The 12535-nt window shown below is 35.5% G+C and overlaps 1 protein-coding gene across 1 annotated transcript in view; it reads left to right on the top strand.

Moving 5' to 3' along the window:
• The first annotated feature begins 405 nt into the window (after positions 1-405).
• Positions 406-12535, top strand: part of LOC140513161 (alcohol dehydrogenase 1-like) — a 33305-nt gene continuing 21175 nt past the window's right edge. The window contains exons 1-3 of the mRNA XM_072622557.1: positions 406-654; positions 2529-2640; positions 4397-4498. Coding sequence (XP_072478658.1) covers positions 635-654; positions 2529-2640; positions 4397-4498 — 234 coding nt within the window. The 5' untranslated portion in view covers positions 406-634. The remainder of the gene's footprint in view (positions 655-2528; positions 2641-4396; positions 4499-12535) is intronic.

Genomic DNA, 12535 nt, shown 5'->3' with positions numbered 1-12535 from the left:
GAGTGGAACAGATGGAGGCTAATGACTTTATGAGAAACCAAGAAATCACAAAACAAAGCCAAAAGAATGAAAAAATGGAAGATAATGTGAAATATCTCATTGGAAAAACAACTGACTTAGAGAATAGATCCAGGAGAGACAATTTAAAAATTAAGGGACTATCTGAAAGCCTTGATCAAAAAAAGAGCCTAGACATCATCTTTCATGAAATTACCAAGGAAAACTACCCTGATATTCTAGAACCAGAGGGCAAAATAAGTATTCAGGGAATCCACCAATCACCTCTTGAAAGAGATCCAAAAAGGGAAACTCCTAGGAACATTGTGGCCAAATTCCAGAGTTCCCTGCTCAAGGGGAAAATATTGCAAGCAGCTAGAAATAAACAATTCAAGTATTGTGGAAATGCAATCAGGATAACACAAGATCTAGCAGCTTCTACATTAAGGGATCAAAGGGTGTGGAATATGATATTCCATCAAAGAAACTAGGACCAAAACCAAGAATCACATACCCAGCAAAACTGAGTATAATACTTCAGGGGAAAAAAATGGTCTTTTAATGAAATAGAGGACTTTCAAGCATTCTTGATGAAAAGACCAGGACTGAAAAGAAAATTTGACTTTCAAACACAAGAATGAAGAGAAGCATGAAAAGGTAAACAGCAAAGAGAAATCATAAGAGCCTTACTAAAGTTGAACTGTTTACATTCCTACATGGAAGACAATATTTGTAACTCTTGAAACTTTCTTCAGTATCTGGTTAGTTGGTGGGATTACACACACACACACACACACACACACACACACAGAGACAGAGACAGAGAGAGACAGAGACAGAGACAGAGAGACAGAGAGAACAGGGTGAACTGAATAGGATGGGATCATATCTTTAAATCATGAAATTAAGCAGTGAGAGAGAAATATATTGGGAGGAGAAAGGGAGAAATGGAATGGGGCAAATTATCTCTCATAAAAGAGGCAAGTAAAAGACTTTTCAGTGGAGGGAAAAAGGGGGGAGGTGAGAGAAAAAATGTGAAGCTTACTCTCATCACATTTAACTAAAGGAAGGAATAAAATGCACACTCATTTTGGCATGAAAACCTATCTTACAATACAGGAAAGTGGGGAAGAAGGGGATGAGCAGGGTGGGGGGATAATGGAAGGGAGGGCAATGGAAGGAGGGAGCAATTTTGGGGAGGGATAGGATCAAAAGAGAGAATAGAAGAAATGGGGGGCAGGATAGGATGGAGGGAAATATAGTTAGTCTTACACAACACGACTATCATGGAAATCATTTGCAAAACTACACAGATATGGCCTATATTGAACTGCTTGCCTTCCCAAGGGGGATGGGTGGGGAGAGAGAGAGGAAGAGAAGCTGGAACTCAAAATTTTAGGAACAACTGTTGAGTATTGTTCTTGCAACTAGGAAATAAGAAATACAGGCAATGGCGTATAGAAATGCATCTTGCCCTACAGGACAAAAGAGAAGATGAGGATAAGGGAAGGGAGGGATGTTAGAAGGAAGGACAGATTGGTGATAGGTGTAATTAGAATGCTCGGCGTTTTGGGGTGGGGGGAGGGGAGATAGAGGAAGAAAATTTGGGACCCAAAATTTTGTGGAAATGAATGTTGAAAAAATAAATAAATAAATTTAAATACAAAAAAATTATAAAAGATAAAATAGATATATTTGATTTCATGAAATTGAAAAACTTTTACACCAAAAAAAATTAATGAATTTTCAATAAGATAAGAAGCAGTCTACTGGGAAAAATCCCTGTATCAAATAACATTGATAAGAGTTTGAATACACACACATAACTGAAATATATAAGGCTAAAGGCCATTCCTAAATGAATGTCATAAAAAAAGATGAACAGTTTTCAAGAGAACTAAAAACAATTAACAAAGTTATGAAAGAAAGAATGCTCCAAAGCACTAATTATAAAGGAAATACACATTAAAACATCTCTGAAGTTTCACCTCACACAAGCAAATTAGCAAAGGTAACAAGAAAACAGGAATAGTCACGATTGGAGGGATGAGCAAAAAACAGGCAAATGCAAACATATTTGGTGGAGCTATGAAGTGATACAACCATTCTGGAAAGCAATTTGTAAGAAGACAAATAGCTGACTAAAACACCTATTGCACTTGACCTGGAGATTCCACTGCTAAGCATATACCTTATAGATGTCACAGACAAAAAGAAAGGCTCCATATGCACCAAATAATTAAAGTAGCATTTTTTGAGCTAGAAACAAAGAAGATGTCTACTGACTGTCAAACAATTAAAAAATTATGGTTGAAAGTAATGCATTCTTCCTTTTACTCCATCATACTCTTCAAGCTAGAAAATCTCTCCCATCACCCTTCCTCTTCCTCATCTCTTTTCTACTTGCTTATACCTCCTCCCTCATTCCTTTCATTCCTCTCTCCTCTCTACATTTCTTCATTTTAATCACTCCTTTAATAAGCGTACAAATTATGCAATGTGCAATAAATAAAGAGCTTTGATGTTTATAGGAACTATAAATACAGGCAATGGCAAGAGAGTCGGAAGATTTCTATTTTTCTCTACTACTTTCAAGGTAGAAAGATGAACCAAGCTAAATTTTCTATGGAAACTTCTGGCAAGGTAAGTAGACAGTTTATTTTTAGAAATGTATCCTAATACTTCAGTTTTATAGATAAATTGGATGGAGAAGTGTGTTGTCTCATTAACTGAAAAATTTTCTCTTATAAAATTATATTATGTCACTTGTACATTCAAGAATGACTTATTTATGTATTGATGTATTCCTCATCATTTTTTGTGAGGCAAATTATTAAAAAATGTGTATGTTCTTAAAATAAAAGCTCTTGCTATTTAGAGGAACCCTTTAGTAAATATTTGAGTAATGTTTTTAAGTCTAATTGTCTCTAATTTGTCTGAGAGGTTATATAGAGGGATAGGCCTGGAGTCAGAAAGACCTGTGTTCAAGCCCTACCATACATACTAGTGGTACATCCAAAGATGAATCATTTAATTTCTCAGGTCTTCAGGCAAGGTAGAGTAGGAATGTTGGTTTTGGAATCAGAGGGCCCTGGTGTCAAATCCTGGCTCTGTCATTCACTACCTTCATGAATTTGGGTCTCACTTTCCTCATTTGCAAAATGAAGGGTTTGGATTAGGTCCCTGCCACTTCTAAATCTACACCAGGAAAGTTGATGATTTGCCTTGGTGGAAAGAATTCCCAGTTCAGCAAATTGCCTAATGGTTAAACCACAAGTCCTCCCATTCTCATCCCCAGAAATTATTATTGAAGGGGACAGAAAGGCATTTATTAGGCAAAAATAAGCTTGGTAATGATAAGTTTGGAGAAGTCTGACTGTTATAAGAAAATGAGACCCTAAGGAAAGAAAGGTTCACAAATGGTCTCACCCTTGGATAAAAGGAAAGGAACATAAAATTCCAAGCATTTTTAGAGGATTATTTTTCTCAGTTGAAAGACAGCATCTATATTTTTATGATTGTGCTATGGTGTTGAATTCTTGTCTTCACAGTTTTGGAATGGAGGAAGACCTAGCAATCATCCTGTAAAAGTCCAAGCTCTTGGTTCTCAATTCTGTTCCCTTGAACACTTAGCCAGTGGAAGGAACAATTCACATTCATATAGCACATTAGAATTAACAAAGACTTTTCTGCATACATTATTTCTTTCAGGCTCTCAACAAACTTTTTATGAGGCAAGGGAACAGGGATTAGTATTCCCAATTCACAGAAGAAGTAAGACTGAGAGAGATGAGTGACTTGTTCAAGATAATCTAATTTACAAAGGGTGGAGGTAGGGTGTAAAATCAGGTTTTCACAATCTAGATCTATTATTCTTTTCAGTGCCCAAAAATTGTGGAAATGTATGGACACAACCAAAAAACAATCAGCCTGAATAAAATCCATCCAGCAGCACATATGGAAAGGAATTCATATTCTAAATATTGTATATTGGCTACTTTCATGATGTGACATGTATTCAGTGGTGCAATGGATAGAGTGCTGGCCCTGGAATGAAAAAGACCTGAATTCAAATCAAGCTAGCCTTTGTCTATGTTACTGTCCTCATCCTCATTTCCTCATAATAGCACCTCCCTTCTAGGGTTGTTATGAGGATAAAATGAGAGAATATTTGTAAAGCACTTAGCACAGTACTTGGCACATAGTAGGTGTTTCATAAATTCTTGTTTCTTTCTTTCAGATCTTTAATTTTATATTTGTCCAAAATATGCAGGTTAGAAAAGCATCTTCAGTTTGAAAAGATACCAGGAGAGACAGCCAGTATGACTTTAATAAAAGAGATATCAAACATAACTTCAGCTTTATATCAAGATCTTGTTCTATTTTATTAACTTTACAGGTTATCATATGCAGAGCAGCCATTATGTGGAAAATTAATGTTCCTTTCTCTATTGAGGAGGTGGAAGTTGATCCACCAAAGGCTGGAGAGGTTCGAATTAAGGTAAAGTTGTTATTTATGATTATCTCATAGTGATTAAAAACTCAGTAGGAATTTCTGTCTCAGGAAATGAAGACTTGGAGGTTTTAGTCTTGTATTTGTATATGTATTTTTTTCATTATTCAAAAGTTCATGGCTATTTTCTCTTTAGATTTCTTCTTTTGAGGCCTTTTCTCTACAACCAACTGATATAAGTTCTTTATCATTAACGAGTATTGTGTCAGCATTCTTTCAGCCAATCAGGAGTCATGTCTCCCACCATATACATAGCACGAAGCCCAGGCTCATCTTCCAGGGCACTACCAAAAGATATATTACATTCAGTTCAATCACAATCAAGAAATGTTATTAAGCACTCTGTGCACAGCACTGGGGAATATGAAAATACATTTAAAAATAGAAAAATCTCTGCCCTCAATGAGCTTTCACCCTATTGGGAAGATATGTCGTGTATACAGATAAGTAAATGTGGTTTAATGTCAGGAGAGAAAGACATGTTACCCCAACAATTGTGGGAGGGAGAAGCTTCCTATAGAAGGTGACACCTGAAATGAGCTTTGAAGGAATTGCAAAGTCTGAAAAGCTAGGGTGATGGCAGATTATGAAAGCTCCAAATCTGCTGTCTTTATTTTCTGGGGGGAAAAAATGTTTACAACTTATTGTAATACCTTGTCTACTACTATCATCGTCGTTAGCACTGTTCTTTGAAGAAAAAAACAGACAACTCAAAAACATATAAAATGGGTCTCAAAGACTAGTAGAATGATAATCTAGAAAGATTACTACTTGTTTTGCAATTAACATTTACTTCATTAAATAATCTCTGGTTTGGTAAATATCAATCTTCATTTCCCCCAAAATGGTAAGATAAAAGCTTGAACATCCATACTTGTAAAGCAAGTGATATAGTGCTCTGGAAACATTATTCATTTCTTTTCCCAGTAAGATGTACTGACCCAATTTTTTTCTAGATACTTAGTTTCCAAGGGCAGCTGAGTGGCATAGTGGATAGAGTGCCAGGTCTGGAGTCAGGAAGACTCATCTTCCTGAGTTCATATCTGGCCTCAGAGATACTAGTTGTGTGACCCTGTTTGCCTCAATTTCCTCAACTGTAAGAAGAGCTGGAGAAGGAAATGGCAAACCATTCCAGTATCTCTGCCAAGAAAACCTCAAATGGGGTCGTGAAGAGTTGGACACAATCAAAAAGCAAGTAAAAAGAAGACTAGATCAAGACTTCTGTGCCTTAAACTTGCTACATGTTCATGAGAGACAGATGAATAGAGCACTGGCCTTGAAGCCAGAATAAAACAGGTTCAAATCCACTTCTGACACAATGTGACTGTATGACTCTGGGTAAGTCATGTACCTGTGTTCTAGACAACTCTATAAGACTATGAGTTGGAGGAAAGTTATTAACCTACATTGGTAGAGGGAGTTTCACCATCCTGGAACCCCCAATGCCAATGAAATCATGGATTTATTCCCTACCTTAAATCACCTACTTAATCAATTATACCAGTCATTTTTCATCAACCACAGAAACCATAAACATGAGAGTGAATGGTAATGAATACTCACTGGTGGCGGGGGTGGGATGGAAGCATGAAGTTAAGTGAATTCTGATTAGCAAAATTTAGATAGAAATTTGGATATCTGGAAAATAATTTCTAGGACTTTCTTTTTCCCATCCAATAAAGAGAGGTTCTTATCCTGGGACTGCTCCTTAAATGGATTTCAGTTGGTCCGTGAACTTGGACAAGAAAAAAAATTCATCTTTATTTTCCCTAACCTCTAACTAAAATTTAGCATTTCCTTCAAATATTTAAAAGCCTGATTCTGAGACGGGGTCCATAGTTTTACCACATTGCCAAAAGTGAGATTTATGATTCTACATAGGTTAAGAAGCTCTGATCAACAGGGTTTAAACAATAATTCATTATTATTAAATAATTCAAAGAGATTTGGGGGCCAATTTCTTACAAATTAGAATATATTCTTTCTGGTACAGTTCAGGAGATGAATTTGAGAAAATACCCATGTAGGTTCTCCCTCCAAAGCATCAATCAGATCATAACTAATCCCTAACTTGTGAGTGGTTAGAATCACGCCAACAGAGCAGCCTAGAGATAAGAGAGTCAGGACACAAACAGAAGCTTAATTAATTTCTAAGCGAGGAAATTGACAAGTCCATACCGAAGTCCCCTTGCTACCCCAAAGAAGGAGGGCTTATGGCTGTAGTGACTGGGGCTTCTATATATATGAAAGGGATTGGCCCACATCACAATCATTCTTAAGTCTTGAGATAGTTCTCATGTTTGACATTTTTTGGAACAAAACAAGTGTTCTTGAGTGCTGTGGGAACAGTCATTGTCTCAAGTCTTAGGGGTCATGGTCATCCCACCAAAGACAGAAACAGAGCTCTGTGACAGGAACAGTAGTACAGCACCTGTCAGTAATTATGAACATGTGACAGATGGCCCTGGGAAACAAGGGGAGCTAAATCCTTCAGTAAATACCTGAAGCAATGCACTTTGACAGAGAGCGATAGCATTCTGAGCACAAAGGATTATTGTTATGCCAAGCTCAAGGCATAGCCTGCTTATTAGACCTTAACTCTGGAAAACAGAGTTTCTCCAAAATATTTTGACATTTCCCTTTTTTGAACAAAGAGAAGGGGTCTGAAAGAGCTCCTACCCTTATGGCCAATAAAGGAGAGGTGGGTACATACCACAGGATATTGCCCAGGGGGGTTAGTCCCAATTGTAATTACTAACCATTGTCTGAGTGAGCTGGGAAGCAAGAATGTCATAACAAGAAAATGCCAACGTAGGTTTGAACCACAACCTTGTTGGTTGGGTACATAACAAAAGGGGAGAGATGAAAAACTAAGTGAGTAGGCTCAGAAATCTTGGGACAGCTGAGACCATCTGGGTGGCTACAGCTTCTGAGTCCATCCACTCAGAGCCGGGACTTGCTTCAGAAGATCCAGAATCAAACAATGCAGTGAAGTTTTCCTCACATTTCCCATGGCTGTATAACTACATTAAGTTAGGTACAGATCAAATTACTCACAATGGATTAGTTCTGAAAAGGGAGATTTACGTGTCACCAAGGTAACCAAGAAAACTGAAAGATTAACTTCTTTATTCTCAGGACAACTCTAAAAGCGTCTTCTCTGGTTCCAAATCTAGAGATTTCCATATAATTCTGACAATATAGTTTGGTTCTCCAATTCTGAAACTTCAAAAAATTTCGGTTTATGCATCATTTGATCTAAATCCTATACCTGATATAAAAGTCTTTTTAAAATTTATGAAGGTCTAACTGAAACTGAACTCTTCTGTCCTTTAAGATTATCGAGACAGCTATGAAATTGGAAATAATTTACTTTTCTATACCATTATCAATGCAATTTTTGTGTAAAATCCAATTCATCCTTAATTTTTAAATTAACAAATCCTCAATCTGATCTTGAGAACATATTACCAAATGATGTTACTAAACTTAAATCTAAAACTCAAAGCCTGAATTTCCTTGATAGATAAAATTTGAAAGCCAATCATATACATCTGCATATAGTTCTTTTTCATTTAAATTTTATTTTTCTAAAATTTAAATACATAATAAAAAAAAACATTGTAGACTTAAATATTAAAACTTAAATACAAAATAAGAAAAGAAAAAATAGGTGCACAGCTGAATATAAAAAAAGAATTCAAAATATGTAGCAATAACTTTCCATTTCAAGATAGAAAATGAAATAAAGACTGTATGTTGTGTTGAGAGTTATCCATCTTTGTTTTCTTCTAAGTTTTCTTCTCTGCTGTGCACTTTTTACTCTGTTCTTTTTTTCCACTTTCCTCTGCTACAATTAAGAAGGCTACAATGAAGAGTGGATATATTTATATATAGATCTAGAAATCTACATAAACATATGTATATATGCATGCATATATATATATATATATATATATATATATATACTTTCCCTAACAAATTCTACTCCTGATCAGTGTTTTATGTTTGTGTGTATCTCTTATTTCCTATCCCTCCTGATTCCTCTACTTCACTTCTGCCTGTTACCCTGCCTTCCTATTACTTAATCTACCCCACTCTGATGAGCCCTCTCTTAACCTCCCATTCCAATAAATCTAAAACCATTTCTATACCTGACCTTTGACCTATTCCCTCATCCTCCCCTCTAAATATCCCTCCCTTTTCCTCCCATGGATCTCTCCCTTATCTTCCCCTTCCCAATGATCTAAACACCTTTCTGCTCCCCTCTTAATCTATTCTCTCACTCTCCCTTCTACAGAGCCCTCCTTTATCTTCTCCCCATTCCCTGTCTCCTTAGCATTTTACTTCTTTATAAATTTAGAAGACTTCTGTACTCTTTCTGTACTCTTGAACCCATTCCCGATGAAAGTAGGTTACCAGAACTAATAGCCCTCTTCTCTTATCTAATTCCTCTGTTGATTCTTTCTCTCACACCTCATTTGCATAAGATAATTACTCATTTTAGATGTTTCTAAACAGTTTTACTTTTTAACTAAGTCATATCACACTGAGGTCTACCCCAATCTTTCTTATAAACTACACAATTATTTCTTTTTTAAATATATTATTTATTTATTTTTCAGTTCTCAACATTCACTTCCACAAGAATTTGAATTCAAAATATTCTCCCCATCTTTCTCCAACCTCCATCCCAGGATAGCATGCATCCCATCCACTTCTTCCTCCAGTCTCTCCTCCTTTCTCTTACCCACTCTTCTTCTATCCCCCTTCCCCTCTATTTTTCTATAGGACAAAAAAAGATTTCTACACTCCATTGCCTGTATAGTTTAATTTCTAGTAGCATGCTAAAACAATTTTTAGCATTCATTATTAAACCTTTGAGTTCCATATTCTCTTCCTGCTTCTCTGCTCACCGTCATTGAGAAAACAAGCAATTCAATATAGGTCACACATGTGTAACAATGCAAAGCACTTCCATAATAGTTATGTTGTAAAAGACTAACCACATTTCCCTCTCTCCTGTCCTGCCCTTCATTTATTCTATTCTCTCTCTCGATTTATCCTCCCACAATAATATTTCCTTCTGATTATCCCTTTCCCCAATTTGCTGTCCCTTCTATTATCTTCCCTCTCCTATTCCCTTCCTCTTTGCCTTCCTGTAGGGTAAAATAGATTTCCACATCCAATGGAGTGTGTTATTCCCTCCTTAAGCCAAATCCCATGAAAGAAAGGCTCAATTATTTCCTTTCATCTCCATCCTTCTTCCCTTCCATTGTAAAAGCTCTTTCTTCCCTCTTTGATATGAGATGATTTGCTAAATTCTACCTCTTCCTTTTTCTTACTCCTAGTACATTCCATTCAACAGCAAATTTTAATTTTTACATATTTATTCTCCCTTCATATTTGTCTTACCCTGTGCCCTCTGTCTATGTATTTATATGTATGCATACACATATACACCTATATACATACACATACCTACACATATGTAATATATACATGCATACACACCCATACACACCTACGTATATAATATATATTCCCTCTAACTACCCTAATACTGAAAAAGATCTCATGAGCTACAAATAACATCTTTCCATGTAGGAATGTAAATAGTTCAACTTTAATGAATTCCTTAAGGCTTCTCTTTCCTGTTTACCTTTTTATGTTTCTCTTGATTCTTGTATTTGAAAATCAAATTTTCTATTCAGCTCTGGTCTCTTCAACAAAATGCTTGGAAGTCCTCTATTTCATTGAAAGACCATTTTTCCCTTGAAGTACTATATTCAGTTTGGCTGGGTAGGTGATTCTTGGTTTTAATCCTGTCTCCTTTGACCTCTGGAATATCATATTCCCAGCCCTTCAATCCTTTAGTGTAAAAGCTATTAAATCTCATGTTATCCTGATTGTATTTCCACAGTACTTGAATTGTTTCTTTCTGGATGCTTCTAATATTTTCTCCTTGACATGGGAAATCTGGAATTTGGCTACAATATTCCTAAGAGTTTTCCTTTGGGGATCTCTTTCAGGAGGTGATGGATAAATTCTTTCCATTTCTATTTTTCCCTATGGTTCTACAATATCAGGGCAGTTTTCCTAGATAATTTCTTGGAAGATGATGTTTAGACTCTTTTTTATCAAGGTTTTTGAGTAGAACAATAATTTTTAAATTATCTTTCCTGGATCTATTTTCCAGGTTGGTTGTTTTTCCAATGAGATATTTCACATTGTCTTCTATTTTTTCATTCTTTTGGTTTTGTTTTGTAATTTCTTGGTTTCTCATAAAGTCATTAGCTTCCAACTGCTCCATTTAAATTTTAAAGAACTATTTTCTCCAGTGAGCTTTTGAACCTACTTTTCCAAGTGGTCAATTCTACTTTTTAAAGCATTCTTCTCCTCATTGGCTGTTTGGATCTCTTTTACCATTGTCTATTATTTTAGTTAGTCTATTTTTCTAATTGAATTATTTTATTTGTTTTCAGTGTTAGTCTATCTTTTAAATTAAATTATTTTATTTGTTTTCAGTGTTCCACAATCACTTCCATATATCTTAGATTTTTTTGTCCTCCCTCCCTCTCACTCCCCCCTCTCTCCTCACTCCCTCCCAGAGATGGCATACAATTTTATATAGATTCTACACAATCATTCCTATTAAATATGTGTTGCATAAAAGAATTAAAATGAATAGAAGAAACCATAAAACAAAACATAATACAAAAGAAAATGATCTGCTTCATTCTGTGATCGAATTCCACAGCTCTTTCTCTGGATGTGGAAGATGTTTTGCCTCAAGAGTCCATGGGAAATTTCTTAAATGCATGCATTTTGATGAAGTATGACATCTATCAGAAAAATTCCTCACACACTGTGGTTGTTGCTGTGTACAAAATTCTCCTGGTCCTGCTCCTTTCACTCAGCATCAGTTCATATAAGTCTTTCCAGGCCTCTCTGAAGTCTTCCTACTCATAATTACTTATAGCACAACAGTATTCCATTATATTCATATACCACAACTTGTCCAGCTATTCCCCAATTGATAGGCAGCCCCTTAATTTTCAGTTTGGGATTTCTCTTTCTTCTCCTGCTGTTGGGTTTTTTTTAGTAATATATAGAAATGTAGATGATTTATCTGGGTTTATTTTGTAACCTGCATCTTTGCCAAAGTTGTTTATTATTTCAAATAGTTTTTTACTTGATTCTCTGGGATTCTCTAAGTATATCATGTGCAAAGAGCGATAACTTAGTTTCTTCTTTGCCTATTCTAATTCCTTCAATTTCTTTTTCTTCTCTTATTGTTACACTAGCGTTTCTAGTACCATATTGAATAACAGTGGTAATAATGGACACTTTTGTTTCACCCCTGATCTTATTGGAAATGCATCTAGCTTATCCTCATTAGATACAATGTTTGCTGATGGTTTTAGGTAGATACTATTTATTATTTTCTGGAAATTTCTATTAGTTGCTATGCTTTCGACTGTTTTCAATAGGAATGGGTGTTGTATTTTTTCAAAAGCTTTTTCTGCATCTAATGAGATAATCACGTGGTTTCTGTTAGTTTTGTTGCTGAAATGATCAATAATGCTAATAGTTTTCCTAATATTGAACCAGTCCTGCATTCCTGGCATAAATCCTACCTGATCATAATGTATTATTCTCATGATAAGTTGCTGTATTCTTCTTGCTAATAACTTATTTTAAATTTTTACATCTATTTTCATTAGAGAAATTGATCAATAATTTTCTTTCTCTGTTTTGATTCTTCCTGATTTAGGTATCAGGACCATATTTGTATCATAAAAAGAATTTGATAAGACTCCTTCTTCCTCAATTTTCCCAAATAGTCTATATAGTATTGGAATTAACTTTCTTTAAATGTTTGATAGAATTCACTTGTAAATCCATCTGGCCCTGGAGATTTTCTCCTAGGGAGTTCATTGATGGCTTGTTCAAGTTCTTTTTCTGAGATGGGGTTATTTAAGTATTTAACTTCCTCTTTTGTTAATATGGGCAATTTATATT

The sequence above is a fragment of the Notamacropus eugenii genome, chromosome 7 (assembly GCF_028372415.1).
Source record: "Notamacropus eugenii isolate mMacEug1 chromosome 7, mMacEug1.pri_v2, whole genome shotgun sequence".
NCBI classification, from domain to species: domain Eukaryota; kingdom Metazoa; phylum Chordata; class Mammalia; order Diprotodontia; family Macropodidae; genus Notamacropus; species Notamacropus eugenii.
Note: the sequence above shows the minus strand (reverse complement) of the source record. Positions and strands in the feature narration are given on the sequence as shown.